This window comes from Oculina patagonica, chromosome 5 (assembly GCF_052425735.1).
Source record: "Oculina patagonica isolate OP01 chromosome 5, crgOcupat, whole genome shotgun sequence".
NCBI classification, from domain to species: Eukaryota; Metazoa; Cnidaria; class Anthozoa; order Scleractinia; family Oculinidae; genus Oculina; species Oculina patagonica.
The window spans coordinates 14,502,350-14,520,432 of record NC_135762.1 but is presented as its reverse complement, the minus strand read 5'-3'; the positions used below and the strand labels follow the sequence as shown (position 1 = coordinate 14,520,432).

The 18,083-nt window shown below is 38.2% G+C and overlaps 1 protein-coding gene across 1 annotated transcript; it reads left to right on the top strand.

Moving 5' to 3' along the window:
* The first annotated feature begins 9,875 nt into the window (after positions 1 to 9,875).
* LOC144655686 (neuropeptide Y receptor type 4-like) lies at positions 9,876 to 10,948 on the top strand. The gene has a single exon (XM_078515985.1). The coding sequence runs from the start codon at positions 9,876 to 9,878 to the stop codon at positions 10,905 to 10,907; it is 1,032 nt and encodes a 343-aa protein (XP_078372111.1). The 3' UTR covers positions 10,908 to 10,948.
* The last annotated feature ends 7,135 nt before the right edge of the window (positions 10,949 to 18,083 follow it).

Below are 18,083 nucleotides of genomic sequence, written 5' to 3'. Positions count from 1 at the left end.
GGAATCGCGTCCAGTTGTTTGTTCATCGGCACTTTTTAATTAACAATTTTGTTCCAAAAACGGAAACTAAGTAACATCTTGAATAGAATTTGGCAAGCGCGTCAAATAAAGATGTTTGCTGTCTTTAATTGTGATGCTCTTAAAAAAAAAAAAAACAGCTGAATAATTTTCCCATAGTGGTGAGGAATTAAATTATACAATAGCTGGAGCCCAAAGGTTCCCCACAAAAGAGTACACATTGCTTTTCTAAATATTTCTTAGGTGCGCGTAAAAAGAATAACGTTTGCTGCAGCAGAACCAGTTTTTTTTAGAAAACATTATTTGCTTCTACACACAAAATAATTGCGCGCAAAAACAATGTTTACACAAAGATGCTGTCTGCAACAATGTTTGTCAAAGGACTACTTCATGAAAACAAATTTTCTTTTATTCAGTAAAAATACACATCTCCTAAAGCTCGAGCTTTGATTCATTGTTACAATATAAACGTTTTATTCTTTACTTTTTTAGACCATTTTCGGGTTTCTGGTCGTTTCGGAAACAAGCTTAAACAGCCTTTCTCTGTTACACGAGTTAACATGAGTTTATATTTAACGAGGGTGCTAATGGGGTTAACAGTTAACTGACAATTGGCCAAAAAAATAGTAGTTAACTGATATTTGGCCAAAAAATTAGTAGTTAACTGATAAATGAAACGTTAACAGTTAAGTGACATTCTATTAGTTATACTGAATGAGATTGTTGTTGTTAATAAAAGCAACAAGTTTTTTCCTAACACCAAAGCTATTTTGTGGCATTTACTTGCCCCGCTGCGTGACCAGGTGATATATTAACTGATTCTATAATTATTAGAAGGTACCAGAGTCGTACCAGGCACATGTTGATCTCCGTGATGGCGTCAAGTGGGGCGCGGTCAAAGTTATTCTAAGTTTTTATCGAGATGATGACGAAAGATCGACATTGAAACGGAAACAGAGGTTGCGTACCGTTTGACATGCCAAAGCACAATTCAATGGACATAGCTTGTAAACATTTGATCGATTTCATGGAAATCAGTCAAAAGACAAGCGGAAAAGTTTGGACTCGGTGCAATTTGACTTTAAAAGTTGTTAGCTACAAACACACAGAACTACACTAAAATGGCGGTCATACTAATCAGTGCTTGACATACGCACCGAGTACAAGCCCACTGAAACATTTCAGTACACTAATTTCTCCTTGTGTCACCCACCAGGAGCTAGGAAAGGTTTTATCAATGGGTCATGGACGCCTGAGACTGCTTAGAACAAATTCCTCTCAAACAAAATTTGATGAAAAAAACCAACCAAGAGAAAAGCCCTGGGAACGAGGGTGGAAACAAATCAAGCACATTTTATCGAGAGAGGTTACCCGGAAAGCCTTGCCTAAGGAACTTTCGCGGAAGTTTATTTTTAAAACAGGAAGTAGGCCATCCAACTAAAACTTAAATCTTGCCTTTTGTAACGCAATACCAACCAGCAGTACCAAACCCAGTCCGAACTTGAAGCAAATACTCATGAAAAATTGACATTTTATAGAACAACCATTGCACAAGGAAATATTCAAAGAACGTTCCCTAATATTATACAAAAGGGGTAGGTCTCTCAAAGATATACTCGTGAGATTGAAACTTTAAAAATGGCTAATACACGTGCGTGAGAGTCGTGCATGCCTATCTTTTTAATCACTGGCGTGCTGAAGTAAAGAAAATCCAGGTTATGACGCAATTATTTTCGCTGTAATAAAAGGAAAGTTAATAGATAACTAAAATTAGTAGTTAACTGACAATTGGCCAAAAAAATAGCAGTTAACTGACAATTGGCCTAAAAATTAGTAGTTAACTGACAATTGGGTACCCCCATAAGCACCCTCTTTAACGTAATAGTTAGACAACAAACCCGCCAGCTATGCGCGCTTATTATGACATTGTGGTATTTTTCCTGAAATCCCCCCCCCCCCCCCCCCCACACCCTCCTCCCATGCGCCCCTATAAAAAAATATTATGACAAACTGGGTATCGGCCTTCAATCACGAGTCAACACAGACCCGCTTCTACACTACGCTAAAAGTCACCGCTTTGATTGTGCCACTAATGGCAGTGTCTATTCTACAGACTGTAATCTTGGTCAAGGTCATGATCAGAAGCGACAAAATGGCGCCTATATTCGTACTTTACATGTCTGTAGCGATAGCTTCGGCATTGTTCATTTTTTTTTTCAAGCTCGATTTCATTACGATATAGGCATTGTAAATAGGCTGGAATACAATATTTGGTCTGTTTGTATTTCTTTATTGAGTTGTGTCAGTTTGCATGTTAAATTCTTGTTTACGCCGGACCTCATTGCTCTGAAACAGGTAAATAAATTTCGCAAACAAACACGACACATGCAGATATAAAGTCCTACCTGCATGAATCAATATTATGATATTTATTACACAGTTCTTTAACTGATAGAACTGTGTTAGTTTTAACACCGCCCACTTTCGAAAGAGTCACGTTCTTCTCGTATAAACGCTTACATGAATAATTAAGACGAAATCCATCAGGAAATCGAGTAATATTAATCAATGTTTAACAAAAATAGAGAACCAGAATAATTTAAATCCTATTGCGTTATTTTCAACCCTTTTTGAAGCTAGAGATGTAAGTGATTATCCGTGATAACGACAACAACAAATTATTATCAAAGGCCGTGAAAATGAATTTTAATGTAGCTACCGTATTTATTCGATTAAGCGCCCAACCTCGAATAAGCGCCCACCTCGAATAAGCGCCCACTCTGTGGTAGGAAAAGTAATAAGCGCCCAGCCTCGAATAGCGCCCACCCCCACCCCCCTAAAATGAGAGCACGGGAAATTTGATTATTGTTGTAGTTGAGATTAAAATTGATAGAGACTATTGCGATGACCGAGCCAGTTTTTTTAGTTTTTTACTGAAACTTTCAATCAACATTTAATATTCAGCTTTCGTACACCTTCACGTTTAGTTATTACACATTGTTTTCTTGAAAACTAAACGTACTACTTGCTAAAAATGGTGAAAATTTAATAGCGCCCAGCCTCGATTAAGCGCCCACCTCGAATAGCGCCCACCCTCAGGTCCAAAAATTTAATAAGCGCCCAGGGCTCTTAATTGAATAAATACGTTATTTTATAAAATCGTTTTTGCGCGATTCAATGGAATTGACAGAACAGACAGAACAGACAGAAAGAATATACTTATTTGCGTGTAGTGGCTAAATGGTGCAAACACTGTTGTCTTGTAGTGACAGATTGAATTAAATATGTTACCATTTTTATTGTGAGTTTCGAATGCTTGCCCGTTCGCTCAACTGGCCTTCGATTCGCTCAGTTATTCGCTTCACCTTCGTTCGTCATCTTGTTAAAATAGCGCAACGTACGCCATTATTCATGACCACAGCGCAAAGCACGAAATAAATCGATCTACTAATTCCTCTCAAATTGAAATTCAGCGCTCCTCCCAAGGTATGATCGACAGACGTCCACGTGTACTGCAAACCGCCTTTAAAAGTTTTGATTCAAATGGTAGCGTAGCAGTTAAAATGTTAGCAACAAGTCAAAATAACTCACAAAAAGTTGAAAATATTACCTTCTATTGACTGTAAATTTGGTACTTGCCGAAACGTTGTCGATCTAATTAACAATTAGACTACGAGCCCGAGTTTTCTATGAGCAAATAGTCAACGAGGCGCAGCCGAGTTGACTATCGCTCATAGAAAACGAGGGCGAGTATCTAATTGTTTTAGTAGAAACTCTAAAGGATTGCAGTCCAAAACATACAAAATTATGCACTTTGAAGACAAAAATCAAGAAAATATACCGCTTAAAGAGCTACTCGCGCGCGCGACTGTTTTCTATCGGCGAATAGAAAACAGTGGGAGAACCAATCAGATTCGCGGATTTCCAATAGAACACAGCTGAGTCTCTACTAATTTAAATTAAACGAAAAACAGTCTTTTGCATGCGTTAACACGATGGATGTGTAAGAGAATCACGTCCAGTTGTTTGTTCATCTGCATTTTTTAATTAATAATTTTGTTCCAAAAACAGAAACTAAGTTACATCTTGAATAGAATTTGGCAAGCGCGTTAAACAAAGTTGTTCGCTGTCTTTAATTGTGATGCTCTTTAAAAACAGCTGAGTGATTTCCCACAGTGGTGAGGAATTAAATTATACAATAGCTGGAGCCCAAAGGTTCCCCACAAACGAGTACACATTGCTTTCCAAAATATTTCTTAGAAGCGCGTTAACAGGGAAACTTTCACTTAAAAAACATAATGTTTCTGAAAAAAAGTCAGACATTTTTTTTTCTGGGAAACATTATTTCCTTCTGCATACACAATAATTTCACACAAAAACAATGTTGACACAAATATGCTGTCTGCAGCAATGTCTGTCTAAGGACACCATCATGAAAATAAATTTTCAGATAAAATAGAAGTCACCATGAAGCTCGGCGTTGATTCATTTTTACAGTATAAAAGCTTATTATTTGCATCCTTAGACCACTTTCGGATTTCTGTTCGTTTCGTAACAGAAATCAACGTGATAGTAAATAATTGTACAAATTGTAAAAACATAACTACTGGAGCGATCTGTGGTCATAGCTTAAAATATAAAAAAAATCCATCGAACGCGCTCCGACACTCCTTTCGCAGACGAGATGGATGTGTATGCCTTCGGATTCTCCTGAGTTCTTGGTTGCGTTTTTGTTTTGTTTGATTCGCAAGCTGACTTGATGAAGCTCTCGGGATAACCGTTAGCTTTTAAGTCATTAGTAACGCGTTGTTAATCACTTAAAAGCTTACGAACTCTGCGAAACTTGCAAAATCCATCATTCTCTGAAGAAGACCGCAGAAGGCGATCGAAAATTTAGAGTATCCTTTTATATTTTTAGTGTTTTAAACATTTTTTTCAGTTTAAAATTGTAAAATGTTCTTGTTAGTCTGAAATTTTACTGGTTTTACAACATCCGTATCTCGAGTTCTAAATGGGTTAAACTCATGTCTTCTAAATTTAGAATTACGGGTATCACCCAGATTAGATGATCATCTGTGCCAGCTTACATGACAATGGCTGCCATTAGTTTATTTCAAAAAACCAAAAAAAAAAAAAGAGTTTAGAGATCGCGTTGTAGACGTAGCAATCGAGGACTCTTATCTTCCCAGTAGAAGCTGTGTTTGGTGCCACAAAAATTCAGCAGTGGTTAAATGTACCTACTGTGGGCCGAAAGTTTTTCTGTGCTTGGAGTGTGCAAGAAACCTCCACGCCAATATCAATACTTACCATGTTCTGGATTTGTGGAAGGTACAGTAATGTAATTTAAATAGCTGTTGAATGCTACTAAAATTATTCAATATTCTTTTAATATTTTATTATTCCTATATTCTCTTGAATATTTTGCTTTGGTAAATGCAGGTATACAGTAAGCTTAAATTAATATACTTATCTTAGTCAATCATTGAAACGATTATGTTAGTAATGTTTAAGAACCCAATAAGAATTTATTGTCATTTCGTTTTGTACTGATATTTTTCATTTGTCGAGAGTGCAATCTCGAGCCCAGAGTTCATCTAGTCGGTCAGCGGTATGGGATGAACTCTGGGAAACTGGAATCGATCACATCAAATTTCAGGTCGATTTCACGAAGAACCTTGGTCTTCCGTTTTTTATTGCGCATGCTCGTAGTTCCAAGCGGAAGTAAATTTCCCAGAACGGAAGTAAATCGAGAAAGTTGAACTACAGTATTACTGGTGTTTATTGATTCAACAAAAGTAACAATTACGTCCTGCAGTTAACAAAAGAGAGAGTTAACAAAAATGCGTCTGGTGTTTTGATTTCCTTTAGTCTCTTTCTTGAGCATTCTGCTATGTTTGTTTTAAATCAAAGGTGTTGTTAGCCTTCCAGGATTCCGTCCGTGAAGACTGCGTGCGTGTGTCCGTTGTTGTTTTGCCGAGGACAGCTAAGAAATTTACATAATACACAGCGCACAGACAAGCTATTGTTCTGTTCATAAAAAAAATTTGTTTGGCGACTTTTATATATTGGAAAGGCTTCTCGCTGATAGCGCTTCTTTTCAGGATAGGTTGCATGTTTTCGAGCAAACAATTTTTTCCTCGTTGGATGGCAGTGATATCAATAAAGACGTTGAAGGCCACACGCACACAGGTCAACGCTATTCAAAAGGCGTAATTAGCATTTTGGCGTCTTAGCACGTGCACACGTGTGTTATAATTTTTGTACAATTCATTTTCTTCAGCAAAACAACAACGCGTTTTGTTCAAATTCTGCGTCATTAGTAATTATTTTGAATCGTGCACTGTCTGCCATATTCAGTTTTTCAACCGGAACGGAGATTTGAATGAAAACAGTAGTTCTAGCGAGATTTGTAAGTCAACTATAAATTGAGTTTTCAATCGACCTTGTCCTTGGTGACGCCGTCGTTTGTTGTTTAAAAACTCCATTCAGAATCGACGTTTAAAGGAAGTCCTTTTTTATTCGTGGTATCTTTTACGTTCAAAGAGAAGGGAAGAATTAGAAAATACTTGATTTATTTAGAGTCATATCACGATTTCTTAGGTGTTTTAATTTTACAAAATTAAGCTGATACTTCTGAACATTTGACCATAGAAAACAAAAAAAATGTTTTTCCAGGGTTCCGGTTTGGTTTACTTCCGGGAAGATTTTCAGACTTCCGTGTTGATTTCTATTGTTCTGTGAGGGCCAATAGAGAAAGAGAAATACATCTCAGTTTCCCAGAGTGTCTACCGGCGACCCTACCGCTGACCAACCGCTGACGAACCGCGGAGCCGGGAGACACTCTGGGCTCGAGATTGCCGAGAGTGGTGCATGTGTGCAATTATCTATTTTGTATTACTCATGGGACTGGTTTGTGTATAACGTTCGAGAATTCTCTTATTTGATATGAGAAAAAGAAGGAGAAGAAGGAAAGTAACATAACATTGGCACAGGTTAATTTAAAGGCAGCTTATAAAGCCGATGTGAACCTGCCACTAAATTTTCAAATACAAATATATAAACAATACTAAGCGAAGTTGAGCGAAGTGGCAAGCTTTCGAAACACACAATGAAACTGGTAACGTTTTTAATTCAATCTGTCACAACAAGACAACAATGTTGAAATATTTTAGAGACTGCAAGCAAATAAATAAATTATTTTTGTCATAATAAATTATTTTTGTCACACATACTAGGAAATTCGATCATATTACCCCTGTGCTTAAGAAGCTACACGGCTACCTGTCCGCTATCGTATATTACAATTCTCTTACTATCTACAACTCTCCATGGGGCAGCGCCTTGCTACATGCAGGTACTTTACTTCACACCTCTCGGGATTTTTAAGATCATCTACACACACCTCTGGCGACCCCCAAAGCAAAATTAAAAACATATGGAGAGAGGCGTTTGCCGTGGCAGCCCCAAGGCTGTGGAACACAATCCCACTTGAACTTAGATTAAGTCCTTCTATTGGCATTTTTAGGAGACATTTAAAAACGTACCTTTTTAAACAGGCTTTTTAATAATTATTATTTTTTAGGTACATTTGAACTTATATTTGTAAATATCCGTTTTTAAATTTTTTAGAGTTTTTAACTTTTTAACATCATTTTATTAATATTTTTTTTATTGTAAAGCGCCATGAGCAATTAGTGGATTTTGGCGCTATAAAAAACTTTTTATTATTATTATTATTATAATAACACAGGCATGCCAAAGTGTCGATACGAGAAATCGAGAGAAGTTTCACTGAATTTCACTGAATCGCTTAAAAGACGATTTTACAAAATAGCTACACGTGATATTTTACCTAAAGTTTACATTGTTCTTGTGACTTTGAAATTCACTTCCTTGGGCACTGATAAGAAATCGCAGTTGGTGTTATCACGGATAATTACTTACATCTTTAGCTTTTAAAAGGGGCAGAAAATAACGCTATAGGATTTAAATTATTCTAATTCTCTATTTTTGTCCAGCTAATATTATATTACTCGATATTCTGATGGATATTCATGTAAGCGTTTATACGATCGAGTAGAACGTGACTCTCTCGAAACAAAGCGATGTTAAAATATAATATTATACGTCATCACGATAAAATTACGGCAATAATCGAGTGAAATTCAACTGAATATATTTTTAGTTATTGACATTAAATCTCTTATATTTGCTTTTAGTTCCGGAATACTTAGCCAATTTTAGTGGGAATTTGATTATGACATGTTTTCTGCAGACGGCGAGGTTGTATTCGGCGAGTCAAATTTATCAATACGGTATACGCAATCTTAACCGTTGAGACATTCGAAAGCTTGCTACTTCCCTGAACAGTTCGCTTAACTGGTTGCATCACCATTCGCCAGTCTCGTCGCCTCATGCTGCTTGAGACAAGCCGGACAACTAGCCAGTCCAAAACTACACGCAACATCCGCTAGACGCTTATTACATCTTGCTGTAAGTAACACTCCTTGAGTGGTAAAAAAATGTCGAGATCGCAATGGCGAAAATGTTACATAGATGGTACATAATTAGTGGTAGCTGAGTAGCAGGAATGAAGATAAAGAAACTGCCAAAGTAAGAGGGAATTGATAAGCAAATGATATTGAACTCTTGGTCGGTCGTTTTTTTTTTCAGATAGGAGAAATTGTGTAACACTTTACTTGAACTCACTTGTCTTTCTTCTTTACAATTTCAATTTCTTTCATTTCTTGTGAGCCGAGTTCATAAAGGTAAGAGATTTTTGTATTAAAGGTATGACAGGGATGTTTACAAATTGATAGCTCGTTCAAGCATGGAAGGAAACATGTATATTGCTGTCTTATGAAATAGGATATTTTATTCCACAGCAACCGGTTATACTGAAGGCTTTCGTATCTGTTACCCAGCTCACGAGAAGAAAAGTGCTGTATTACAATGGAATAAATTATATAAAGACACATGAGTGCAAATTCAAGTAATACACAATTTCCCATCACTCAAAAAAAAAAAAAACAGACTGCAAGGATTTATTATTGATTGTCGTCGTCGGTTTAATCAGACTTCCGCAGACAAACTTCCATCATAACTTATCGTCTATTAAATTCAGCGGCACTTAGTATCATACTAAGGTATCAAACTACAAAGCCACCGAAAAAAAAAATTATAACCTTAATATCAATTTTGCTGATCAAGCGATCGTTTACCGGTCTTTGTGGCAAACTGAATCTAAAGACGAGTAAGCAGGTCTGTTTGTTTCCTAACATGCCCCCTCCAGTTGAAGCAAATCAAGATGATTAACAGCCGGAACCCGGATTCGCCTTGCTGTCATAAGCACTGTTATGGAAATACGAAAAGTGTAACGTAAAAGGGGCTATTAACAGTTAAAAAAATATGCTCAAACGTGGAAGAAACGAAAATAAAAAAAGGATCGTTATAGTACAAAAACGAGGTCGGTTTTTTTAATACATTCTCCAGTTGCTCTCCTTTAACTTTATGATAATCAGATCAGAAGAAGAAAAACAACTGCACAAAAGTGAAACAAATTCAAATTGAAAAAGAGAAAAAAAGGCAAGTTCAATTGTTATACTACTTCCAAACAGCCTACAGCAGTTCGATATCACGTTGTCAATCATTTGATGTCCATTTTACCAGGCAACTGCATTCATACTTTTGTAATATTGGTTACAGTGTTTCATTGAGCACGTCTGATGTAGCACATTTTAATCCGTTTTGTCCATTAAATTGTTAGGATATAAATAGACGAAAAGTTTAACAACATCTCGCAGTTTCGCTTATATCAATTTGAACTTGCTTATATTCACAGGTTGTTGCTTTCGGTTATGATGTTCACCAACAACAGCTCAACAAACTCTGTCAGCACTGATAACGGCCCAAATGGAACGTGTTTGCTGCCCATTGATTTTGTAGCCGTCATGATAAGCTATGCTACTATATACAGTGTCCTTATGATTGTCTCACTAATGGGGAATGCTCTGCTTATCTACGCGTCCCTTAGATCAAATATCAAGATGGGCCACATGATAGCAAACATTGCTGCTTCAGATCTCTTGTTTACCATATCTCACTTTCCTCGTGAGATTGCGGTTCAAATCAAAGGCACGACGACTTTTCTTGTTCATGGATGGATTGGATCGCTCCTCTGTAAGATGTGTGCTTTCGTCACGGATGTTTCTATTGCTGTGTCTACACTATCCTTGGTTTTAACTGCCGCTGATAGGTTCGTCGCCGTTGTATTCCCAAGACAATACCTTCGAATCACTGTCAGAAACCGACAGCTTCTTAACTTTTCTACTTGGATCTTAGCAATGACAATTCACTCTCCATATTTCTACACCTTCCGTTTGGAAACAATAAATGAGAAAACTCTTTGTATCACAAACTGGGAGCCGGCTTTCAATCACGAGTTAACACATATACGCTACTACACTGCGTTACTTGTTACTGTTTTGATTGTGCCACTAGTGACAGTGTTTATTCTGCAGACTATAGTCTTGACAAAGCTCAGTAGCGACAAGTTGGCGCCTTTTCGTACTTCCATTGCCAACCAACGACTCGCCAAAAGGAATAAAACGCTGCTGAAGATGTCTGTAGCGATCGCTTTGGCCTTTGCTTTGTGCTGGTTGCCTTTTCTTGCCCTTCAGTTTCTTCATCTTTACTTTTCAAGCTCAATCCCACAGTGTAGTCTAGGCTTTACAATTTTTAATCAGTTTGCCATTCTTTTTTCGTTGTGTCATTGCATAGCAAATCCATGTATTTGCTTCACGTTTCTGCGCCGAGTTCGTGTTATTCTAAAACCTGCTAATGTAATTAAGAAGGGCAAGGTTTCTTCTTATATGGAGACAAAACTATGACAGTTAACACAACCAACAAAATCATTTCTCAAGTTCTGATCAATGATGCCGTCAAGACAGAAATTTAAAATCAAGCGTAAAATAATGTTATTTGAATACTTAACAAATAAAGAAGCCTCGACTGTGCTCTGTTCTGTTGTAAAGCACGCAGGAAGCGGCTAGAGCACGAAAGAAGTGTAGGGTGAAATGCGAGCCGTAGGCGAGTGTTTCTCCCTACTTCTTGAGTGCTCTAGCCCGGGGGGGGGGGGGGACTCCCATATTAAAGGGACGGGGATGCTCGTCGGAAATTTTGAAAAGAACCCCTAAAAGAGACCAATCTGGGCGTGGCTCAAGCTATTTTAGACCCCTAAAAGATACTAAAATTCTGAGAAAAAGAACTTATATTTGCATATTTCTTCGTGTGCAACCCTAAAGGAGACCCTGACGGCTAAAAATATTGTCATTTTCTTGCATTTTCCCCAGAACACCCTAAGCGAGACCCAAAGTCCGAAATTTATACCCCTAAGCGAGACGACGAGCATCCCCGTCACTCTCATATGGGAGTCCACCCCGGGTGCTCTAGTCGCTTCCTAAGTGCTTTACAACAGAACAGAGCACAGTCGAGGCTTCTTTATTTGTTTTATAATTAAGGAATTCATTAATTTCCCCACGAATTCGCGCAATTATTTTCAAAACAAACTTTTTTCAAGCGAATAGCAGTGGCGTCAGCTTACATCTGTACTCTGATAAGGTACGCAACAATTAGCCAATCACAAGACTTGTTAGAATGGTTAAAAGAATTTGATTGGTTGAATAAGACATCAGCTGTCAACAGCTCTAAAACCATCAAGTTTGAAACCATCAAAGTTCAGAAATCCACAAGCTGAAAACGTCAAGTGGAATCCGAATTTTAACACGAGTCCTTAAAGTTCTTAGGACTTTTAGTACAACACAGGATAGAAAAGTAGACTGTTCAGTGAAAACCGGCTGAATTCTGGCCCATGAAAACTTGCACGTTGTTAACTTGACAACTAAAAAACAAACTGCTCAAAGCTTGTGGCTGGTACTTCACAAAATGCGGCCGTGCGACGTGTTTCGCGAATCATTTACAACCATCGGATTCAAGGGAAAAATTAAAGTCGGCTGCTGTGGTTGCTGTGGCCTTCCATTCATCGCACTGTTAAGGATATAGTCCAGGATTGTCTTCCTGAATTGCATTGAAGGTTTTTAATTTATGGACGTCTGCTTCTGGAATGACAGGTAAACTTGTGTTCGATGTTTTCTTTAGTTTCGTGCTTGTTTAATTTTTTCTAACTTTGCAGCAGCTTGTTTGAAGCTTAAAACTCAACCCTTTCTGCAATAAAAATTCCTAGGTTTAAGTGTCTCTCGATAGCGTTGCGAAATCCAAGAAGCGATGACCTCGAGTAAAGTTCACCGTCTTTTGTTCGAGCTTCGGCGTAGAATTTACCCAAGTTGTTGTCTAGCTTCTTTGTTGGTCATTTTGTGAAGGCTTTTGGCAATTTTTCTTTCACGGCACCAACCTGTTTTGAAAACGCCAGAAAAAATTATTCAGTATGTGATAAGTCTGAGTTGTGTGTGTATTCGCTAGCTAATTTAGTTTTCTGTTTTTTGAATTGCTGTTTGTTTGTTTTGTTTTTTACACGAAAATGTAGCTGTGCGTGTTTTATCTAAAATTCCGTACTTAAGAGTGAGTCCGCACGAGAACCATGCAGGCGAGTCTACAGCGCATCTCACCGATTTCCCTCAAATTTGGCACACTTGTGTAACTTCACTAGTACATTAACCATGTGCAATATTTTGGCTCAATTGTTTATTGTTTTGGAGAAATGTCAATCAAACTGTCAGACAGTGGAAAGTACTCAAATTTGACCTAAAAATATTCACCATGTTTGATCCCCTGCTACATGCTAAATATAAAAAGAAATGATACGAAACTTTTACATAAGACAAATCAAGTCCCGAACAATAGAAAAACGTTCAGTAAACTTGTGTCATTTGCTGCGTTTGGCTGAAAGCAAAATTCCAAATCTCCTTATTCAATTGGTATCACAAAAGTGGGGTTTCAAAAGTCGTTGTTTGTAGACATGCGGCGTTTTTTCAATCGAATTTGAAAGTATCAATAGATTGCCAAGGAAATGGTGTCCTTATTTATCAAATAAAATTTCTGTTAAGTTTAAGAGGAATTACAGGTTCGCATCAATAAATGGTGTTAACTTCGTGACAATATGCAAATGAGCTCAACACGGAAATCGTGATAAGTTCAGAGTTTGTAAAATATAAACTAAATAGAATGTTGCTATAAGAAGTTAAACATCGTTATGAAGCTTTTTGCATAAAAAATACTTTTAAATCGTTAGTAGTTTTAACTACTGGAAGTCGTTGGCTGGTAATAAGCAAATTAAACAAATTCAAACGAACACAAAGGTCATACCGACCTGCTGGTCGTACTGCACCAATTTGAAAGATATCCCCACAAGCAAGCATCATTGCATAAAAGTCATTTCCTTCAAGTGTTTTTGGCATCGCCCTCTTGACGTGTAAGCTGCATTTTGTTGTATTTGCCAGCACCATAGTAATTTAAGAACAGATGTTATCAAAACAAGTTGGCGGCGAGGCATCAAATATAATATCCACCGATCATGAAAACCGACTTGTTTTAGAATTCGGTCGCGTGTTTTGTTCACATGCATATAAAAAACATGTTTCCACTGCAAAGAAATTATGTAGTCATCGTTTCCATCCAGTAAGAATCTGCGGCACAAGTGATTTTTGGTGCTGTCGTTCTTCGAAGAACACCGACAATAGTTGATTGCGTGACAGACCGACTTGTGAATTTTATCTCAAATTTCATGTCTCAAATTTCACTCTGACTCAGATCATATTGCGATCGTCATGGCTTCGTTCATGTGCTTTCAAGAAGGACCTGACATTCAGGGGCCATGGAATATGTATTGAGTCATCTATAAATGATCCAATACGCCACAAATCGCCATGGCTTTAATTTTCCACCTTTTTTAATTTTGAAAATCTAAAATCGAAAAATTAGCCTTTAATACCGACTTACCGTAAATAATCTTATAAACGCCAGGGCTTTTTAATTTAATTAAGGGGTACATACAGGAGTGTTAAACAAATATGAGGCGTTTAGTAGAAAAGGGGCATTCATTTCACCAGGAGCCCATTATTTTACTCTAACTGTAACGAAACAAATAGACAAACAAGTATGTAAATATGACGCGTAGTTTGCTCCCGGATAAAGATAGGAAACAGATTTTGTGAGTAGGAGACTACTCTAATCTTTTCTAATGCAAAGCCTAAAGATGTCGTTCACAGATTGTTCGATATCGATGTCTTCATCGTCATCGCATCGGGGTTAACCATGTTGGCTAGCTAGCTCCTTTGGTCCCTTCTATGTCCGAGTGAATCAATTACAGCAAGGCGCCCAAAAGTGTGACCACTTATAATTTATTCGCATTCTTTCGTGGAGATTTAATCCAATCAAAAGCCGTAGATAGCTTGCAGTTGACTTCTGATTGGATTAAATCTGCACGAAAGAATGTGAATAAATTAAAAGTGATCACACTATTGGGCGCCTTGCTGTAACTAACTAAAGAAAATTGCGTGTTTTGTACTCCATGAAACGTTAACTTGAATTTTGAGGCGAATATATTTTTTCTTTTTTTTATTGAGGAGGGTGGGGGGAGGGGGTGATGGGGGGAGCAGGGGTGTCAGCTGTTAGACACAGGACGTTTATTAGTGGAGGCCTCTAATACAAACTTTACACCTCGGGGGGAGGCGTTTATTTGAGAGTGGGGCGTTTATTAGATCATTTACAGTATTTCACTCATTTACATTTATTCTAAGGATTGCCTACAGGAAAGATAAAATAGAACAAAAAAGTATGATTATGAGTGTCATTGAAAACGAACTTTCAACAACCTGGTCAAGGCAAAGACGAATCATGAGTTGTAAAAAGGCACGCTGATCTACACTTATACAAATATTTAATTCCGTCGATACGTCGGTCCGTCATTCTAGCTTTAAATTAGGAGATCAGTAGGAGCACTATCAGAGATACAGGTGATTCCAAATTTGTTGAAATTGTTCTGGATCCTTGTTCCCAGGGTCTTCGTTCCCCTAAACCAGCGGTTGATAAACGAGTTTAGATATTAAATTTCGTTCCCAGAACTTGCGCATTTTCCGTCAGCCTTGACCGAACTGGGCCGTCCTCTGCCCTCTGGGCCATTTATGGTTCCGATTTAATTGTGCGCATGCACCGGAGACTTGAGATGGAATGATCCGTTCTCGCTCCCAAATCTACCGTCCTTCTGTTCTGCGCCAGGGACCGAGACCTCTGCCGTTAATGTCTGGTGAAGGCGGGGTTTGGCTGGGAATGAAAAGGGATGAGGCACCAGCGGAGTGGCCCCGAGGCGAAAACGGAAACCCGACTGAGAGGTAAGTGCTTGGACGGTTGCTATAGAAACCGGCTCCACATCGAGGCCCTTTGAGTCACACTAGGGCTTTCCACAAGTTGCTCGGCATCTTTTTGGCAACTTTTCATGTTTCGAGCAACTTTTTCCCCTTGGAGCAACTTTTTTCCTCTTGAGCAACTTGTTGCATTTTGAGCAATTTCCAGACCGAAGATTTCCGAAGATTATACGAGTGCTGTTCTAAGGCAAAACGAACGTTTCCGAAAACTTACGAAGTTTGCCGAAGATTTTCGAGGGACATCTAAAGACGTTTCAACATTCGGCTTATTCTGCATTTAAACATTACAAAACTCGTCAATAAACATGACGTCATCGATATCTTCACGATTTTTCCCATTTAAAGGAATCCTTGTTACTTAAAAAAATAATATTCCCTTTAATATGTTATTTAGATACTTTTGCTGTAAAATTGCTTAAAACTGCTTTGAAGATCTTACTCTCAAAGGGAAATTAGCATATATTTAGAAAAAAATTCTTTTGGTTAGAAGTAGCGTTTTGGATTTTTGGAGCAACTTTTTGGGAAATCTCGAGCAACTTGTGAAAAACCCTAAGTCGCACTGCCCGAAGCCAGTAGAGAGCACAGATGAAAGAAAGAAGGATATAGTGAAGGCTAGAGCAACGAAAAAGAAACTACTTGCAGCAAGCGAGCAGAATGCAAATATACGCGTCAACATGACGACATGTCGACAGCGCACGAAAGACATGATCCACGAGGGCGAGGCTGCACCAGGCACGAACTCAAACCAGTTTAAATTCGTGCGACTGATCGCAGTGACAAAATGAGTGAAAGCAGCCTTGTCGCAGCGTGTGTGCACTTCTGCGACAAAATATAAACTAACCAATGAGAGAGCTTCATGTATTGAATTCAAAAACTAGTTTACATTCTCCCTCTTCCAAATTCGCTGCAGGTGCACCGAATAAACGCCTTGTTGCAGGAACTTTTTGAAGTAGTACACACGAAGCGATTTGTCGCAGAGCAGAGAACCTCTCTTAAGATTTATTAGTACTTCATTAGTGTTTTCATTAATTTGAAAGTAATATTGTGTATAAGCTACTTTAACTTTTCCATATATCACATTGATCTCCAATATGGCACATGCATGAACAGGAGCTAGAGAGTTGGTGGATATAACCCCAGTGTATAAGGATTGAGTGAAGTCCAATTGGGTATGTAATTATAAGGTAAAGTCTGTGTCCGAGCCATGAGGCTCATACAGCCGGAGCTTATCCCGGTTTCCGTAGCATTAAGCGACTAAGAGTATTGCTACTCCCCCCTGGATGGGATGCTAGTCCTTCGCAGGGTTACCCCCCAGCAGTAAATTCGACTTCGACTCGGAGTCGAGCACGCTAACCATTAGGCCACCGCGCCTCCCACTATGGGTATGTAATTATACGCGTTATTAACAAAATCTAACTGCGCGGTCGTTCGATTTTGTTAACAAGGCCTTCGAAAGACCTTTCAATTGGCATTAAAGGTTTTCACATCCACACTATAAATCAAACATTCAGTTAGGGACGCAACATTATTTTTTGGAGGAGTGGCCAAGTAGGTTAAAAATCCTGAAAAAAAAATTTGTTTGCAATAGCAAAATGCCCACATAAATTGTTTGAAGACATCAAAAAACATTGTCTGCAGAAAGATGCAGCTGGAAAAATTGTTTGGACAGAGAGCGCCACGGAAAGAAACCGTCTGTACTGTACTATACTACGCTTCGAGTAAAACAATGCAATGGTCCATTCCAGCGTTTCGATCGAGCACTGAGGCAAGTCTTGAGAGACTGGGTACTAGTCCAAAACAACATGGCGCCCGGGTGAAAAGTAACTTACCAGGCTTATGAAAATGTGAAGTACTGAGGCCATCGCTTACGAGAAAAGTGGAAACTAAATCCTTGCAGAATTGTTTGTGAACATTATAACTACCAGGTAGACAGGAGTGAGCGACGTTTTCTCTTTCCAATCTCCACGTGAAGATACGCTTGAATTCGATCGATGATGAACATGTCAAGTGGCTTGTTTACCTTTTCTCACGCCGTAAGTCTGTATTTATGGGCACTAAATAGCCGGATAATTAACATCACGAACCACTTTAGATGCTAAAAGGTTTATTGGATTTATGTAAGCGGTATTTCTCACGTCCTCAGCCGACCTATCCATCATGTTATGAAACTCGTTCTAAAACTTTCAGAACTTTGTTTTTGTTTTGCTCACATGTACCACATTTTTGTACGCTAAAATCATACGTGCCGATTGAACTTAACATACTTTTTTTGACTTTAATTTATTATTTAGTAAATGTTTTACAAAATAATGGCTAATGGAACCATCAGAACAACGCCGCATCGGCGATATTTAAACGTAATTTTACCCTAAAATCTCTAGTGTCACACATTGCCCGAAATACCTTATTTTTAAAATAGGTTTACTACCAAACCAGAGAGCGATGAAAAATCTTGATGATATCATTTAAATTGTACTAGGTGATACTAATTACAGTGGTATTTTTATATGGAAAGCTTCAATTCTTGCAGAGATATTTTGGTCGAAAGATGGGTCAAAATTTGGGTATTTTTTGGCTCAAAACCGACCATGGGCACGTTGACCACGATATCTTCCACACGTTAAAGAATTTTGCGATAATATTCTACCTAGAGCATTATCATCTCAATATGTAACCCCATGAAAAATA